This window comes from Equus quagga, chromosome 1 (assembly GCF_021613505.1).
Source record: "Equus quagga isolate Etosha38 chromosome 1, UCLA_HA_Equagga_1.0, whole genome shotgun sequence".
In the NCBI taxonomy this organism is placed as follows: domain Eukaryota; kingdom Metazoa; phylum Chordata; class Mammalia; order Perissodactyla; family Equidae; genus Equus; species Equus quagga.
This window is the reverse complement of record NC_060267.1, coordinates 139,855,736-139,872,691: the sequence shown is the minus strand read 5'-3', so window position 1 is coordinate 139,872,691 and position 16,956 is coordinate 139,855,736. Positions and strand designations below refer to the sequence as shown.

General features: G+C 50.7%; 1 protein-coding gene across 1 annotated transcript in view; it reads right to left on the bottom strand.

The window, feature by feature from the left end:
- Window positions 1–831: 831 nt before the first annotated feature.
- The window catches only part of SLC6A20 (solute carrier family 6 member 20), a 38,834-nt gene continuing 22,709 nt past the window's right edge, over window positions 832–16,956 (bottom strand). Inside the window, exons 5-11 of the mRNA XM_046638715.1 lie at window positions 15,829–15,939; window positions 14,611–14,852; window positions 13,552–13,714; window positions 8,776–8,980; window positions 6,742–6,901; window positions 3,832–3,997; window positions 832–1,978 (exon numbers count right to left, since the gene is read on the bottom strand). Of these exons, the coding sequence (XP_046494671.1) occupies window positions 1,829–1,978; window positions 3,832–3,997; window positions 6,742–6,901; window positions 8,776–8,980; window positions 13,552–13,714; window positions 14,611–14,852; window positions 15,829–15,939 (1,197 nt within the window). The 3' untranslated portion in view covers window positions 832–1,828. The remainder of the gene's footprint in view (window positions 1,979–3,831; window positions 3,998–6,741; window positions 6,902–8,775; window positions 8,981–13,551; window positions 13,715–14,610; window positions 14,853–15,828; window positions 15,940–16,956) is intronic.

Genomic DNA, 16,956 nt, shown 5'->3' with positions numbered 1-16,956 from the left:
TAAGAACTTTCTAATGCCTGTTATTGCTATAGGGAAGTTTATAGCATGAGAAAGAAGTAAAAAAAATCGACATCTCCAGCTGATGTACCAAGTGAGTGTTAGTGTCTTCACAGATGTCTGTACAAATCAGCCCAAAGGAACTCTCCTGAGTCCTGACCACAGCAAAGCACAGACTGTTAGAGCAGGAGGACGCTCTCACTTTCGGGATAACCCTGATCTACTGATTACAATCAAAGAAAGACAGGAGACGTTTGCGTGACGGACTATTGCTGTATCATAAAAACAGTGTGTCTTAAATGTTGGAGAGGCAGTGGAGAAAAAGGAACCCTCATACACTGTTGGTGGGAATGCAAACTGGTGCAGCCACTATGGAAAACAGCATGAAGATTCCTCAAAAAGTTAAAAATAGAAATACCTTATGACCCAGCCATCCCACTACTGGGTATCTATCCTAAGAACCTGAAATCAGAAATCCCAAGAGTCCCATGCACCCCTATGTTCATCGCAGCATTATTCACAATAGCCAAGCCATGGCACCAACCTAAGTGCCCAGCAACTGATGATTGGATAAAGAAGATATGGTATATATATACAATGGAATACTACTCAGCCATAAAAAAGGACAAAGTCGTCCCATTCACAACAACATGGATGGACCTTGAGGGTATTACGTTAAGTGAAATAAGCCAGACAGAGAAAGATGGACTCTGTATGACTCCACTCATAGGTAGAAGTTAACATATGGACAAAGAGAACTGATTGGTGGTCACCAGGGGAAAGGGGGGCTGGGGGGAGGGCACTAGGGGTGAAGTGGTGCACCTACAACATGACTAATAATGATGTACAACTGTAATTTCACAAGGTTGTTAACTATCATAATCTTAACTAAAAAAAAACAGCTTGTCTTCACTTATAAGGTGCTCTGTATAAGTTATGTATATTTAGAAAACTTCTGTACAGATAAATAATTTATAAGTGATTGTAAGTAATGTTCGTGGTCTCTCCTAGAAAGAACTGGCTGTCACGTCCAAATATAACATGAAGCCTCTGGGAAAGCTAGACTCATTTCCTCCTCGCGGTGGCTCGCACGTTTTCCAGTGCGCTGAGACACTAGGGGCGGGGCCGGGGGCATCGACTCCTCACGTCACCATGCCCGAGGTGGTTTGGGGTTGCAAACTGTAGTTGGGGCAATTTTTGTAAAGAGGACTGGTCCTGGAGCCTCTGTGAGAGACCTCAGATTAGAGAAAAGTGAGTTCCCTCGCAGGCCCCAAACAAAGGCCTTCTTTCTTTACGGCCAGTCAATCCTATTAGTGAAGGAGAACACAGCAATGGCATACTCACTGTGACTAAAAACAGAACTAATTTTGTACCAATGACATGCAAGTATGTCAGGCACTTACAAAACTCCTTTTCAAACTGATCTAAAAATGATTGCCCTCTAATATTTTGAGATCTCTTCAGAAAAAAAAAAAAAGCTTAAATTTTATTCCATAAAAATTATAGTCAAATTTCATCTCACAGTGTGCCCTAATTCTGGGACTTTCCTAGAATCAAGAAAGCAAATATCTTCAAGACTGGTCCTGAAAAACCTGCCTCTTTGGTGACAATAACCTTGGGGGGAGGCAGAGGGGACAAAGGGCTGCTTCGGGGATGGGGGGTGGGGATCTTCCTCCTCCACGCCTTCCTAATTCTTCTGGACAGACTCAGGAGGATGATGGGCAGAGCACTTCTGGAGTAAATATTTTAAAAAGCCGCCAAGGAGGCTCCGTCTGTAAATCGTAGCTGTAAAACCGTGAGCGGCTGACAGCAGTCCCCGCAAGGCCAGTTCTCAGGCCACGGAGGCTGTGTCTGCCCTCCTGAGGCAGCGCATGATGAACATGCCCAGGGCCACCAGGGGGATGCACATGATGGAGGAGGCCACGAGTAGCCCAATGACGGCCAGCGCATGCGGCGGGTAATTCTTGGTCACGAGCTGGCCCTGAAAGGAGAAGCTGAGTGTCAGCAGAAAGAACTCCCCAGGCAGCACCTTCTGAGAGCACAGTGCCCTCCAGGCCCCAGGCCCTCCGGCTCGGCGGAGAGGCCGCGTGTGGTGGGCAGAGAGCACGTGCGCCTGGGCAACCCTACACCGGGGCCACCTGGCTCTGCACTTCACTAGTCTACGCTGGGTAGACTAATTCCCCTCGTCTTTCTCTTCCATAAACGTCCACCAGTGGTGCCACTGTGCAGAGGCATCGTAAAGAGTAACCACATGGATAAGCAAGAGCCTTACGTTTGAGGCACCACTCAGGGCACCTAAATGTAGGGGGCTAACCTTAGCCCGCACTGTCCAACAGGACTCTCGGGGAGGAGAGAAATGTGCTGTGTTGGTGCTGTCCAATATGGCAGCCACCAGACACAGGTGGCTATGGAGCACTTGAAACGGGTGGCCAGTGAGACTGAGGAACTGAATTTTTTTAAAATTTTATTTAATTTTAATGAATTTAAATTTAAATAGCCACATTGGCTACCATATGGCACAGCACAGCTACAGTCTCAAGAGAAGTCTTGATGGACCTCTGGACTTAGCTGGCGGGATGATGGATGTTTCCCTAAAGGCAAATGCATCAAAACGGATGAGAAATGAGGCCAAAAAGCCAATAAATGCCCCCTTTCCATGAGGGAGCCATGGGACAGCTGTGCCCAGGGAAGTAGGTGTTTGCTGTCAACCAAGTGTGGTTTGTAAACCAAAATGCCACTCAAAGTGTGGTGCGGGGACCAGCCCACAAACTTTTTGTTACTCGCCTGCTACTCTTTTCATTCTGTACGGACAAGTACAGAAACTGGGAGGAAACATGTAGGACAGTGTTTTAGCAATTTGACAGCACAATCTTGTGTCTGTCGAAGATAATAAGTAATTGTTGCTTATATTTTATATATCTTTTCTCATTTAATTTTTCAAGTAATTCACTTCATTGCATTTTACAGAAGTATCGGCCTGCTGTGGACGGACTGGAGGGAGAAAGCAGCCTGGGCCTCCTCCACAGCCTGAGACGCCCCGCTCGACACGCTGCTGCAACCAGCCAAGGGGGCCCTTCCACTTCCATCAGCCCCGCGCCCGCGTGGAGCCGTGCGAGCTGGCCCCTCTCTGCACAGCCCCACGCACTCTATGCTAAAGGACAGCATCTTCTACCCACAGGAAAAGAAATCCACATTGGCCAGTAGTATCACTTTCCTCAAAAAGTAAGTTTTCTCTACAAAAGTGTGTCTGTCAGGACAGCCGGGGTTGACCCTGAGGCCTAATGCACCCATGTGGCCGTCCTGGCTGTGGCTTCTGGTTGGTGACCAGCCGCAGCCCAGCGCCGTGAGGGAGCCCCTTCTGTCTCAGCCTCACCCGGAGCCAGACCCTCCCAGGACCCAGCAACTCAAGTGTTAACCCAAGTCCCTGCTCCACTTGGGCTCCCGGAGGGTCCCAGCCAGGGGCCAGCGGTCAGGGGCCAGGGCCCAGGGCCATGCCTTCCAGGCTGCCTCATCCTTTCTGAAGGAGGCCTAAGGGGATGAGGGCAGGGGCCTGCTGGCTGAGGAGGAGTGCTCTGCCCAGGGGCGGGAAGCAGCGCCCTAGCGGGGAGGCCTCCACCACACCCAGGACAGCAGACCTGACTCTCCTTCCTGCGGCTCATGCTGAGACATCCAAGCCCAGCTCTGCTGTCCTGGGCTGGGTGTTTTCAAAAACCTGGGTGACGTTTCCGTGTTGTGACAAATAGCCCACCCACACCGTGGAGATAGTTCCTCAGTTTCACAAAACTAAAGGCCTGTGCTCCCGAGTGAGCCTGGGGACCCTGAGACAGCAGGTACCTGGGAGGCGTCCCAGGCTTGGTACTGCAGGGCCTCGGAGAGGATGTAGTCACTCAGGTAGAAGACAAAGAGGCTGATGATGAGCAGTGGGCTCACGCCGGCCCACATGATCTTCCAGTACCAGTTCAGGGTGCGGCCGGTCATTGCCTTAAGGTCACTTTCAAATCTACTTGGGAAGCAGGCAGAGAAAGTCTAGATTATCCATGTTGCTGGGGTGAGGGGGTCCAGCTTGCACACCCCTAGTCGCTTAGAGAGGTTCTGTTCTGGGTGCTCTGGGGTTTGGACACTACCCCTGGGACCTTCCTGATTCCTTCTGGGGAGAGGGGTGTTGGGGGGTGGGGAGGGGAGAAGGGCTGAGGCTGCCACAGAGCCGGGACAACCACCCCACAGATAAGTCGACACCAGAAGACACCTTCCTTGAGCTGGCCTTCAGATGAAGGCTGCTGGTGGAGCCAGAGGGCAGCTCCCCGGCGCGGCGGGAACAGATATCAGGCGGGACATCTGTCAAGCCAGTCAACACCAGGGGACCCCAAGGGCAGCTCTGCCCCCCCCCCCAACCCCCAGTGCCCTGCTGTCTATCAGCGACTCTACTGCCCATTAGAAACGCTCCCAGAGGGGAAGCTCTTTTCTCCCCTGAAGCCAGAGAATGTTTTCTGGGGCTGAGGAGAGCTGCCCTGGGCTGGAAGGCCCTTGGCGCTGGCCCGCGGGAGCTGGCGAGGGCAAAAGCCGCCCGCAGGCCACCACTGGTGAGTTCAGTCATATCTGCAAACCTCTCTTTTTCCTTTTCTTTAAATTGACTCTTTCACCTAAATTTAGCCATAGTGCAACAGCATTCATTTTATCATGGATTTGATAGGCTAACCATGTATTTTTCTAACACACACACAAATAAGTATGGAGAGTATCGTCCGCACTTTGGGAAATGCTCACCCAGCTATCTCCCCGTTTTGCAAGGAAGGGGCCCAGGCCCGGGGCTGTGAGGTAACTTGCCTGAGGGCATCCAGCTAGTGGCAGACCCAGGCCCAGAACCTGGATTGGTGCCCTACCTCCAGCCCAGGGACTTTAAAGCTGCTCCCCACGGCAGGAGAGGCAGCCAGGGAGGAGGGGTGGGGCTGGGGTGGGTTGGGACTCTCGCCAGCTGCAACCACAGCCACCTGCCTCACCTGGACCTGCGGTATGTCCTGGGTTCCCACATGAGAGCGTAGAGACCACTGCCCGCCCCCACGCTGCTGCTGACCTAGCGCTCCCTAGGCTCTAGGCCACGAAGACTCATGTGCATACTGTGAACACCTGGAATTTTCAAGACTCCTCTCAAGTTCGCTTGTCCCTTTACGTCCCCTGCACACCTCTCTCCTGGACAGAGGAAGGTGGGAAGAGCTGGCTGCAGATAAAAAGGTAGCACGGCAGTGTCACTAAGTGGTCACTAGATGGCGCTGTCCCCTGAGCAAGCGAAGGGACTCCCCTCTCCTGGTCCCTCCCGCTCAGCCGCCCACAAAATCCCCAGGGCACCGTTTGTTTCTCCCTCCATGGTCACCACTTACCACCACCCCGTTTGGATGGACTTGTGCCCCGTCTCCAGCGCCTCCCAGGGGCCCGAGCTTCTGTTCCTCCCCCAACCTTCTCTCTTTACCTGAAACACCCACCCGCTCGGGTGACCAGCGCTCTGGACTGGCATTTCCTGGGTGACCCATCTGTCTCAGTTCACCCAAGGCTCTCCCAGGTTTAACATGGAAAGTCGCACATCCCGGGAAGCCCTTTGGTCCCTCCATGACCGTAGAAATTCTGGAAATGTTGCGAGTTATAACCCCCCTTTGAGATTTACAATTGTCTTTGGGCTCTGAGAAGTCCTACAGGAGAGAAACTTCGGCTTTCTTTAACTTGCTATGTCCTGAAATTATTTGATCATGGAAGTCCCTCAGTGTGGCATGGGACCCCAGTGCTTCCAGGGACACAGTGGAGAATGCAGCTCAAGGGGCCTGGCTCCTAGAGGGTCAAAGCTGGTCGTCCCCCTCCTCCTCCCCCTCCCTCTCCCACAGTTGGGAGGATCCGAGAAGCCTGGGGAGGTGGGGAATGGATGGCGACTTGGCACACCCTTCTAATCAGGCTCACATTGGAGCAGTGGTTCCTCAAGTGTAATTGCCTCGGCCCGGGGCACGTTGAAATGCAGGATCCGATTCAGCGGGTCTGGGGGCCCAGGATCCTGCATTTCTAACAAGCTCCCTGATGAAGCTGATGCTGCCACTCTGGGGCCACACTCGGAGCAGCAAGGCTCTCTAGACCAGTGGTCCCCAGAGGGTGGTCCCCAGACTCCTCTGGGAACTTGTTAGCATTGTAAATTCTTGCCCCTCCCCATCCCACCCCAGACCCCCCAGGGGTGTGGCCTGGCGGTCAGAGTGTGAACCCGTCCCCAGGCGGTTCTGCTGCACAAAAGCTGCTCTAGATGAGCGGTTCTCAGCCCGGCCGCACATCCATCACCTCGGGAGCTTTAAAACATTCCGGTGTGGCGCTGTGCACCAGGGTGAGAACCTGACATCCTGACCTGGCCAGACTTTCTAAGGCGTGTGTTATCAACTGGACTTTGCTCAGCTTGCTTGAAAAATACTGATGTTGGCCGATGATCAGAGTGCCTAGTGCCTGGAGGCACGATTCCCTGCCCGGGTAAACTGCTGGGGTCCAGCGGGGTCAACAGGCAAATAGCCTATAATAAAAGGTGAAAATACAGGAAATGAGAGAAGATACTGGTTGAAGGCAAACTGAGGATGTGAGTGAGGCAGAGAATTAGCTGAGATCTGGGGGCAAAAAACAAAGCCAAGCTTAAAGAAAAAGTGAAGCCCACGCTGAGGAACGGTGGTGTTTCTCGTGGGGCGTGGTCTATAGTGGGCGCAGTTGTCGGGGGCGGGGCCTCCTCACCTCCTGAGCCCGTACAGGTAACACACGGCGAGCGTCTCCACCAGGACGATGAGCAGCAGGGACAGCGTGGCAGCGTAGTCGTTGAAGATGTCGAACCAGTAGTTGCCGGACTCCATGGTGAACACCATGCCGATGGCACAGCTGACGAGGCACAGGAGACCTGGGGCCACGAGAACACCTGCTCACCTGCCTGAGTCGCCGCCTGGGCATCCAGTTTTCTAGGCGGCAGCAGAGCCACGGGCCTCAAGGGGACTCTGGCTGACTGGTTCCTCCACGTGGGCTGGAAGAGCTGGCATGGACTGGCCTCTTTGCATGCGTATGCTGTGTGTGTGTGTGCGTGTGTGTGTGTGTGTGTGTGTGTGTGTTTGTGTTGGGGAGGCCAAGGTGTCCCAAGGAGTGTCAGCAGACTCACTGATGCTAATTTACGGAGCTGTCTTCAGCGGGCATCAAGCTCACTGGAAAGGAGAAAGTGTGGGCATTGCTGTCGGGAGATCTCACCAGGCTGTGGGTCTGGTGATGCTGTTTATCACAACAACTCAGCCCCTGAGCTCATGGGAGGTGAGTCGAGGGAGGAGGTTTGAGCTACAGGCACCCCCTCAGGACTTCCTGGAGGGGACTTCTGACTGACCAGAAGAGGGAGTCGGGAGGGGAGGGGAAGAAACGAATGTCTCACTGTGCCCCAGGCTTGCCGTGTATTGGATCCTCAAGCCTCTGAGGCAGGTATCAGGAGCCCCCTTTTACAGATGGGGAAGCCAGGGCTGAGAGATGCTGAGTAACTTTCCCAATGTCCCACAGCATGTAAGTGGCAGAGTCAGGATTCAGACACAGGCCCTTCTGCCCCCAGAACCTGGGTGCTTGTCTCGGTGTCCTTTGGCTGCCTTCCTTGGGCACCCCATGAAGTATTTGAATCTAAAGCTCCCACCTGCCCTTTCCACTGCCACACCATATACCACCAGCCACTGAGCCCCACTGCCATCCCAAGGGGGACACAGAAGCAGAATAAATTATGTGCTGGCTGGGAGCTAACGGCACACATAATGCTGGCTCCCGAGAGCAGGTGCAAGGCGGGATGCCACATGCTGGGGGCTCTGATGAAGGGCGGGCAGCTCCCACGGGAGTCAGGACTTCAAGGAGCTGGGATGGGAGCTGGGTTTGATTCAGGCTGAGAGGAGAGACGTCCTGGATGTGGTGAAATGGTGTCATCAAAGGCAAGGGCGGGTGGCCACAGGGTCTTCCGGACACTGCTGGGTTGGAGTGGCATACATGGGTGGTGGAGAGGAGTGGGGAGAGGTATGATCAGAAGAACAAGTTCCTTCCCTAACAACCAGAATGTCCACCACCAGCAGAACGGGTGGATAAGTTGTGCTGCATGGTCTTACAATGGATGGTCCTGCACAGGCAGGAAAGGCACGATGACTGCTACTTGCAACAATGCGGGTGGATCTCACAGACAGAGTTTGAGTGAAGACAATAGACACAAGAGTACATACTGTGTGCTTGCATTTATACGAAGTTCAAGAACAGGAAAAACCAACCTAAAATGGTAGTAGTCGGAAGGAGGTGATTCTGGGGGTGGGGGCGTACAGACTGGGAAGGGGCGAGCAGAGGTGAGCAGGTGCAGAAATGCTGTCTCTTTATCTGGACCAGGTGGTGGTTACTTGGGTGGATACATAGGTAAAATTCATTGAGTTTGTGCTTAAGAAATATACATGTTATAATTGTTCTACTTCAATGAAAACAAAGAAAAAAGCAGGTTCTTTCTAGCCTAGAGAGCTTCGAGTGCCAGGCCAGGCAGTCCGGCCTTTTCCCAAGTCGGGTGGTCACGTCACTTCCCCATGATGTGGAGAACCAGATTCATGGAGTGAATCACATGTACCAGGTCCTGAAGGCCCAGGACGAGGAGAAAGCCATGGCAGGACCACCAGGAGGGTGCGCAGCCCCCAGTGCCACCCCAACCAGCATGTGGCCTCTGAGGCAACTCATCCACCTGCTCGCCCCTACATCCCGGCCCTCCTCCACGGGCTGGCCACTCACCTGAGATGGCCTCCTTGGGCAGGCGGCTGGAAATGACCTTGCTGTCCGTCAGAGGGGTGAGGATGGCGGCCGTGTTCCCCAGCATGCTCCCCATGCCCAGCATCAGCAGCATGAAGAAGTAGAGCACCGACCACAGCTGGGACACCTCCATGTTCTTAATGGCCTCCGAGTAGACGATGAAAGCCAGGCCAGTGCCCTGGACTGCCTGCCCACGCGGGAAGACACCAGTTACACATCCCAGGGACATGCCTTAAACACCCCCAATGCTGAGCAACTTGGAGGACCTTGGAAGTGGCCGTGAGAAGCCACCTTCTGAGGCTGGATCCTCCATCTGCACACCAGCCCCGCAGGCTTAGCCGGGCTGGACAGAAATGTGAGCTGTCAGGAGTCCATATTTGCAAAGTGTGAAGAGACATTTCTGTCAGCTTGGAACACTGAGTTCCCCTCTCCTGCCCCAACTCATATAAATTCTGGATAAAATAGAATAAAACAATGTTTGGATAATTTCTCCTTCCAGTATCATGATTGAGTAGGTGTTCTGAGGCCTCAGGGGCAGGAGCTGAGGTGGGATGGTGGAGCCACAGTGCAGCAGGAACCAAAATGGTGGGGAGCTGGCCTGGCAGAGGCCACCAGGAGGGCCGGGTTGCTCAGCCCCCTGCAGTGGTAATGCTGCTGTGGGGTCCGGAGCTGTGGAAACAGAGCCTGGAACTGCTGCTTAAAGACAGATCTCCTGAAGGGGTTGAACGGGGTCATGGTCAGTTGTGCCCCTGACTACCAACAGCAGAAGACCAGAAGCAAACTCTCTCTGGCGAACGTGCCCCCATTTATCCCCAGGACCACCAGAACCATCAAGAAGCTAGCTTGCAAACAGAGAATTATAAACCCACAAGAAGACAAGCCAGCAGGAGTGAAGAGTCAGAATAAGAGAGAAGATTTAGAAGACCCTTCCCCAGCTGTGGCAGATGTTGGGCTGTCGGAATCTGAATATAAGTTTGCTCAATGGCACACCAATGGGGATAGTGGAATTCGTCAGCCCTGGGTACAGACAAGAGAAGGGTGATGGCTTGTAGAGAATTTAAAACAGTGACAGAACCTACTAAAGTTGATCTGCTTGTTATCATCATGAGGCAACAGAGTCAGGCATAGAACGCTCCTCCCCTCCAGGGCAGACTGCTCTCACTGTCTTGCCCATGGCCTCCACTGGAACAGCCACGGAGGAGGATGTGTGTACAGAAACAGAAGAGAAAACTACAGAGATAAACAGGAAACTATTGGAATAAAAAGTATATTTGGAAAAAAAATAGTGTCTAAAAAATTATTGACTTAAAAGGCTCAATCAAGAGTTAAATACCACTTGCAGCTTAAGAGAGAATTAGTGAACTGGGAGATACATCCCAGGAATGAATCCATAATAAAGCAGAAAAGAAAAGATGGGGAAAAATAAAAGACAAATTAATAGACATGGAAGGTACGACGAGAAGGTCTAAATGAAATTTGAAAAGGAGAAAACAGAGAGAAAGAGAGGCAGTGATTAAGAGATAGTAGGCATGAATTTTCCAAAACTGACAAGAAACAGGGACCCATAGATCCTGGAAGCCCGACTGTATCCCAGTCTAGAAGTGGGTAAATAAAGATCCACCCACGCAGAGGCCCAGGACAGAGGGAAGATGAAGAGAGAAGTGAGAGAGAGAACTGGGGAGCTGCGGGCTTACGAAGAGCGAAGGGAGATTTCAACAGCCTCAACGGAAGCCAGCATCACAAGGCAACTATCTTCAAAGTGTTGAGAGAAAATAACTGTAAACCTGCAATTTTCTACTCAGGGGAAAACTGTCTTTGAAAAGTGGGGTCTAAATATAGTCATCTACATACAAACAAAACCTGAGAAAATTTGTCATCAAGAAACCTGCTGTAGAGGAATGCATTTTAAGGGAGAAAAAAAACAACCCCAGAAGACAGCCAGGCTGCAAGAAGGAATGATGAACACAAAAATGGCAGATGTGGAGATGAATACAGACACAGTCGTATAAAGTAACAACAGCATCTGATCTACAGGTTTAAAAGCCGAAACTGGACAAACATGAAATTTACAGCGGGAGGAATGAGATGAATGTGTTCTAAAGTCCTTGTACTGTTTGGGAGGGAAGTCAAGACATTGTTTAACTTTAGACTTTGTTAAATACGCATAGGAAAATTTCAAGAAGAGAAATTGACTATGCAAATTCCAAACAGTAGAGAATAAAGTGGAGGGAGGGAGAAAAAAAAGAACAAACACAGTGGGAAAAAAAGTCTAAATAAATCAGTGACCACATCATTCTTGGACATTGAGCCAAGCTCAAAAGTAAGCAAGGAGGGCCAGCCCCAGTGGTCTAGTGGTTAAGTTCGGTACACTCCACTTTGGTGGCCCAGATTTGGTTCCCAGGCGCAGACCTATACCACTTGTCTGTCAGTGGCCATGCTGTGGCGGCGACCCACATACAGAAAGAGGAAGATTGGCAGCAGATGTTAGCTCAGGGTGAATCTTCCTCAGCAAAAAAAAAAAAGAAAGAAAGAAAGAAAAGAAAAGAAAAAAAAGGAAAACTCCCAGGTGCCAAAGACAGAAAGGAAATTTGAAATGAGAGCACCAAACAGGAGCTGAAGCCAAAGGCCTCATGGGTCATCTGAACAGGATCTAGGCTTTGAAGGCTGAGGCCTGGGGACCGGAGATCTAAGGCCTGCCAGGGAGGGAGAGTCATGGCACAGGCCGGCTGAGCAGGGAGCCAGGAGAACAGTGATGACCTAGAATGGCTCCGCCCATAAAACAAGGTGCCAAAACCCCCCAAGGAAGCTTGCTGGCAACCAGAGCTACAGGCCTTCACCATTCCCCGTTCTTGAAAAGTGTTCTCTAGTGTGATTGTCTAGAAGTATTTACGTTGACTATAGGAATTAGACAGATATGCCCACTCTCATTTCCACTTCTGCTGTGCTGGAAGTCCTGGCAAATATGATAAGAAAAAGGAATGAGATATAAAGATTGAAAAGAAAAACACGAAGTTCTATCTGCAGGTGATCTAAGAGTTTACATAGGAAACTGAAGCAAATATATAGACAAATAAGAGAATTAAAAAGAGAATTCATCAAGGTTGCTAGATCCAAGATCGACACACAACAATCTTTAGCAACAAAAATAAACAATGATAGAAATAGGGAAGAAAGGCACCATTCACAATGCAACAAAACAGTAAGGTACCTGGAAAAAAAAAAAAGCTGAGGAAAGATGGGCCAGATATTCAGAGAGAAAATTAGCTGAAGAATTATATAAATGAAGATCTGAGTGAATGATGAGATAAAGCATGTTCCTGAATCAAAAATCACAATTCAAAAGATATTAATTCTCCCCAAATTACAAAATTATAAAATCAATGCAATTCTTTTTTTTTCCTTTAAATATTGGCACCTGAGCTAACAATGGTTGCCAATCTTCTTTTTTTTTCTTCTTCTCCCCAAAGCCCCGAGTATATAGTTATATATTCTGGTTGTGAGTGCCTCTGGTTGTGCCATGTGGGACGCCACCTCAGCAGGGCCTGACAAGCCGTGCCATGTCCGTGCCCAGGGTCTGAACCGGGGAAACCCCAGGACTGCCGAAGCAGAACAGGTGAACTTAAGCACTCGGCCACGGGGCTTGCCCTCAATGCAATTCTAATAAAATTTACAAATTATACAAAATTACAAATTATAAAATCAATGCAATTCTAAAAAATTCCTAAAAGGATTTTTTTTTTGCCTCAATGGAACTTGTCAAACTCACCCTAAAATTAATGTGAAAAAATAAGGGTTCTAGCAGAGCAAAGATAATTCTGTAAAATATAAATAAGGGAGATTTTAGTAGCAATTTTTTTTTTTTTGAGGAAGATTAGCCCTAGCTAACTGCTGCCAGTCCTCCTCTTTTTGCTGAGGAAGAGTGGCCCTGAGCTAACATCCTTGCCTCTACTTTATATGTGGGACACCTACCACAGCATGGCGTGCCAAGCCGTGCCATGTCTGCACCCGGGATCCGAACCAGCGAACCTCGGGCTGCCAAAGCGGAACATCCGCTCTTAACTGCTGCACCACCAGGCCAGCCCCAGTAGCCAAAATTTTTAAAAACCCAAATGTCTATTAGTAAGAGAATGGATAAATAAATCGTGGTATAGTTGTGTGATGGAATGAAATGCAGCATTTAAAATGAATGAATGAGATTCCACACATATTATTGTGGACAGATCTCAAAAATAAAAACATTGAATGAGAATGATATCTCCCAGGCCCACTCATTTCCATGTAAAAACTGCCAAGGAAACAATAATATTATTTAAGAATATGTGTGCGTAATAAAATGTCAGAATGAAGCTTCCTGCCTCTGGTGAGCACGGAAAGCTTGGCACTGGTAACAGAGGGGACTTTGACGTCGTCCCTGAAATGTTTTCTGTAAAAAAATCTGAGCCCCAGATGGCAAAATGTTTACAATTGTTCATTCAGGTGGTAGATGTACGGGTGCTTGTTATATTATTCTTTGTACTTTCCTTATTTTTAAAACTTAAAAAGAGAAAAGGAAAAGAAAGAAAGGACACGGAGAACCCAAACGCGCTTTCCAGTAAGTAGGACGCCTGCGCAGCACCGGGGAGGGTGGAGGTCACGGCGCCCTTCTCTAAGAACTCATCTTCCTTGACTTTCACAGGATGTGCACGCCCCTCAGGCCGCTCTCAGAGCCCCAGGGAAGCACGTGGAGGGAAGTGAGTCGCGATCTTGCCAGCGCCTCACCGTGCTCAGCTCCGACTCTAAGCTGCAGTTTTTCATCTGGAGGAACACCTCGCTGTATTTGCTGGGGTAGGCGGACGCTAGGTAGCCCTTCACCTGCTCCAGGTTGCTGGCTGTCACAAAGCCATCTTCAAGGTCGAAAGAATTGGTCAGCAGCAGAATCACCCTGCAGAGCAGAGCAGAGCAACAGATCGCCCTTCACTGACTAGAAGGGACGCCGTCGCCAAACCCTCTTAGAAGCCTGGGCTCCCCTCTGCCTCTTCTTAGGTGAGGTCACTCAAACAAAGGGGATCTTTTGATTGGTGAGCTTTTAGAGGGCAGGATGATTCTGAATGGCTTTGAAGAAGCCTCATATAGAAACAGAGAGGACAAAAGGAACCCAACCCACACAGCCAGGCTCTTTGAACCTCTGGACCAGCACTGTCCAACAGAACGTTTGTGACGATGGAAATGATGCACATCCGTGCTGTCCGGTACGGCACCCACTAGCCACATGTGGCAACTGAGCATGCGGATGTGGCTACTGCACCTGAGGAACTGATTTAAATTGATTTACATTGAAGTGAAAATCAATTTAAATAAAAATTTAATTAACTCGCATTTAAATTTGTAAATAGCCCCTTGTGACTAGTGACTTCTGTATTGGACTGTGTGCGTTCCGGATGACGTTTCTTGTGTTTGGGGAAAGGGGCAGCAGAAAGCAGCTTCTGTAATCCCCACGCTCAGCTAGACAGCGCTCGGTTACTTTTGAGGTGGGGGAGATGGGGCTGAAGAAACTAAGGTTTGGCTGTTGAGTGCCCTGTGGTGCTAAGTGCTTTGAATATAGGAAACTCCCTCATCTGTTCAGGCAGACACCGACCTGCCCACAGGCCCGTCAGCTACTGGTGGTGTTGGGGGTAGCCCGAACTTGAACTCTGGATTGAGGGTTCAAGCCAGTGCCCTTTGCCCCACAGCCCTTGACTTCTCGGCATCCATCTCTTTCTGGTGCCCCTTTTGCTTGGAGCTTCAGAGACTCACCTCCCCCCTGGAGGCCTGGGGCTCCCTGGGGCGGCCCAGTCTTACTTGTTCAAACAGGTTTCATAGTTGAAGGTGGCCTTGAAGCCGTAGATGGAGAAGGTCACGATGCTGGCGAATATGGAGGTGGAGCTGTTGATGAGGGACACGATGATGGCGTGCTTCTGGCAGTTGTTGGAGGGCTCATTGTAGCTGGCGAAGGCAATTAGGCTGCCGAACCCCAGGCCCAGCGAGAAGAAGATCTGGGTGGCTGCATTGATCCAGGCCTTGGGGTTGGCCAGCTGCTCCATCTGGAAAGCCAGCAGGGACAGGGCTGGGGATCCCAAACTCTCAGACCAGCAGGGGGTGGAGGCCCAGACAGGGGAGGGAACTGGCCTATGGCACACAGTCGGCCAGAGGCAGGCCTGGGGCTGGAGCGCAGCAATCCTGGTCCCTGGCTGGTGCCCTGTCCATTCCCTAGCAGACAAAACACGCTTTCCTTGTGTCATATCCTCTGCAGCTCCTTACCCAAAGGAGGTGTGCGATTGAAAAGTGTAGGGTAAAATCATTTTAAAAGGTTCTGGGCCCCTGGTCCATGCCCCAGGCACTGCCCTGGTCTGGGCCTTCGGGATGGCGCTGGTGTGGCCTCGGGGTGGAGGTCTCAGGTTGGGTTGAACCTCAGCCCTGACATTAGTAGGCATTTGGAGGGGGGACTGCCACAGTCCTTTTGTTTCCAGGGGCCAGATTTGCTAAATGGAGAACTTGTCCTGTCCCAAAGGCAGCAGTGTCGTTCTCCCCACCCCCATTGATGAGCAGTGGCTGTGGGGGCTTGAGGAGTGGGTGGGCTGGGCAGGGGTCGCTGAAAGCCCTGCGAATTGTGGATTTGTCCCGGCAGGGAAAGGGCTGCAGGAGGGCCAGATGACTAGAGTGATGTTCATGGTGAAGAACTTAGTCCTCGGGCTGTAAGGAGGGGTGGGGTGAGACGTGGCCAGGAGGCCAGACGTGGGGCTGGGGCAGCAATTAGCTGGGGGCAGTGAGGACGAGGAGGAGAGGTGGACAACAGACGTACTGCCCTAGAATTAACAGGGCTTGGGGACTGCCTGTCTGAGGAGACCCTGTGCCCACAGGCAATCCACAGCCCTCCCACAAGCTGCCAGGCTCACAGCAACCTCCCTGGGGACACTGTAGCTTCCCCTTCACCCTCCATCTTCCCCTCTTTCCACCCATCCTGGAAGGTGGTGGGATGAATGGGGGCGCCTTCAGGGCCCCCTTCCTTCGAGCCCGTACCTTGGGAGTGAACATGTAGGCCAGGCCATTGGTGGCTCCATGGAGCGTGAGGCCCCTGATCAGGTAGATGAAGAGCACACAGTAGGGCAGCGATGCAGTGAAATACACCACCTGCAGGCACCAGAGGGCAGAGTCAGCCTCTTGGAGATATGGTGACCACAGGGCCCTTTTGCCCAGGACAGATCAGCTGTCCCCATGAAACACCACACTGTCTTGGGTGTTCAGGCTGCTGAGAGCTGAAAAAGGCCTTGAGATTCTTGGTCAGACACAGGTTTTGAGTTTGGGCTGGGATGTGGGAGTGGGGTGAGCGGATGCAGCTGCCCATGTCTGTAACCACCAGGAAATCTGAGTCAGCAGAGAAGAGGGAAACAGGTATGAGGCCTCTGCCCTCCACCTTCCCTTCAGCCCGACCTTATTCCAGAAAGGAAAGGAGGGAGCCCACAAAAAGACATTGATCGCATTAACATCTTTTCATTGCTAGAAAAGAAGTCAGTGTAAAAAGAAAATGTGGGCAATACGGTAAGATGAGCCCAAAGGAAAAGGGAACCCACAGAACACGCGTATGAGGCTCTATCCAGTTTCTGAGTCAGATTCCTCGCTGAGCTTCCTAGTGGCCCAAGCAAAACAGGAAGTACAATCACAAGACAATATAAATATCGTCTTCAAAAGGAAAAAAACTCAGGGGCTTGGAGGAAGGATGGATTTCCCAGGACTGGGGTCTGCGAGAAGCTTGGCCATGAGCGCTTGTAAAGGAAAAGAAGTGACGTTTGATATAGGAGACAATGTCCCTACAATAAATACGACAGACATGCAACGATGTGATTTTTATGAAAGGCCTCACTTCCACGGGCTTTAAATTTACACATAAATGGGATTTTTTGTCAACTGAATCTTATTTTCCTGCTGATGTGTCACAAGTTCAATGACGTCTAATCTTTGGTTTTCACAGTGGCTCCAGCAGTGGCTTCTTATACTAATTCTAATTTTCACAAAGCCTTAAAATAGAGACCTTAAAGTGTACATGTGGCCAGGCAGGACTGGAATTTTTCTGTATATCAACTCATATGTTCACCAGAGCGTCTTATGTAAAGCAAAGAAATATTTTGCAAGATTTATTTTTGTGAAAGG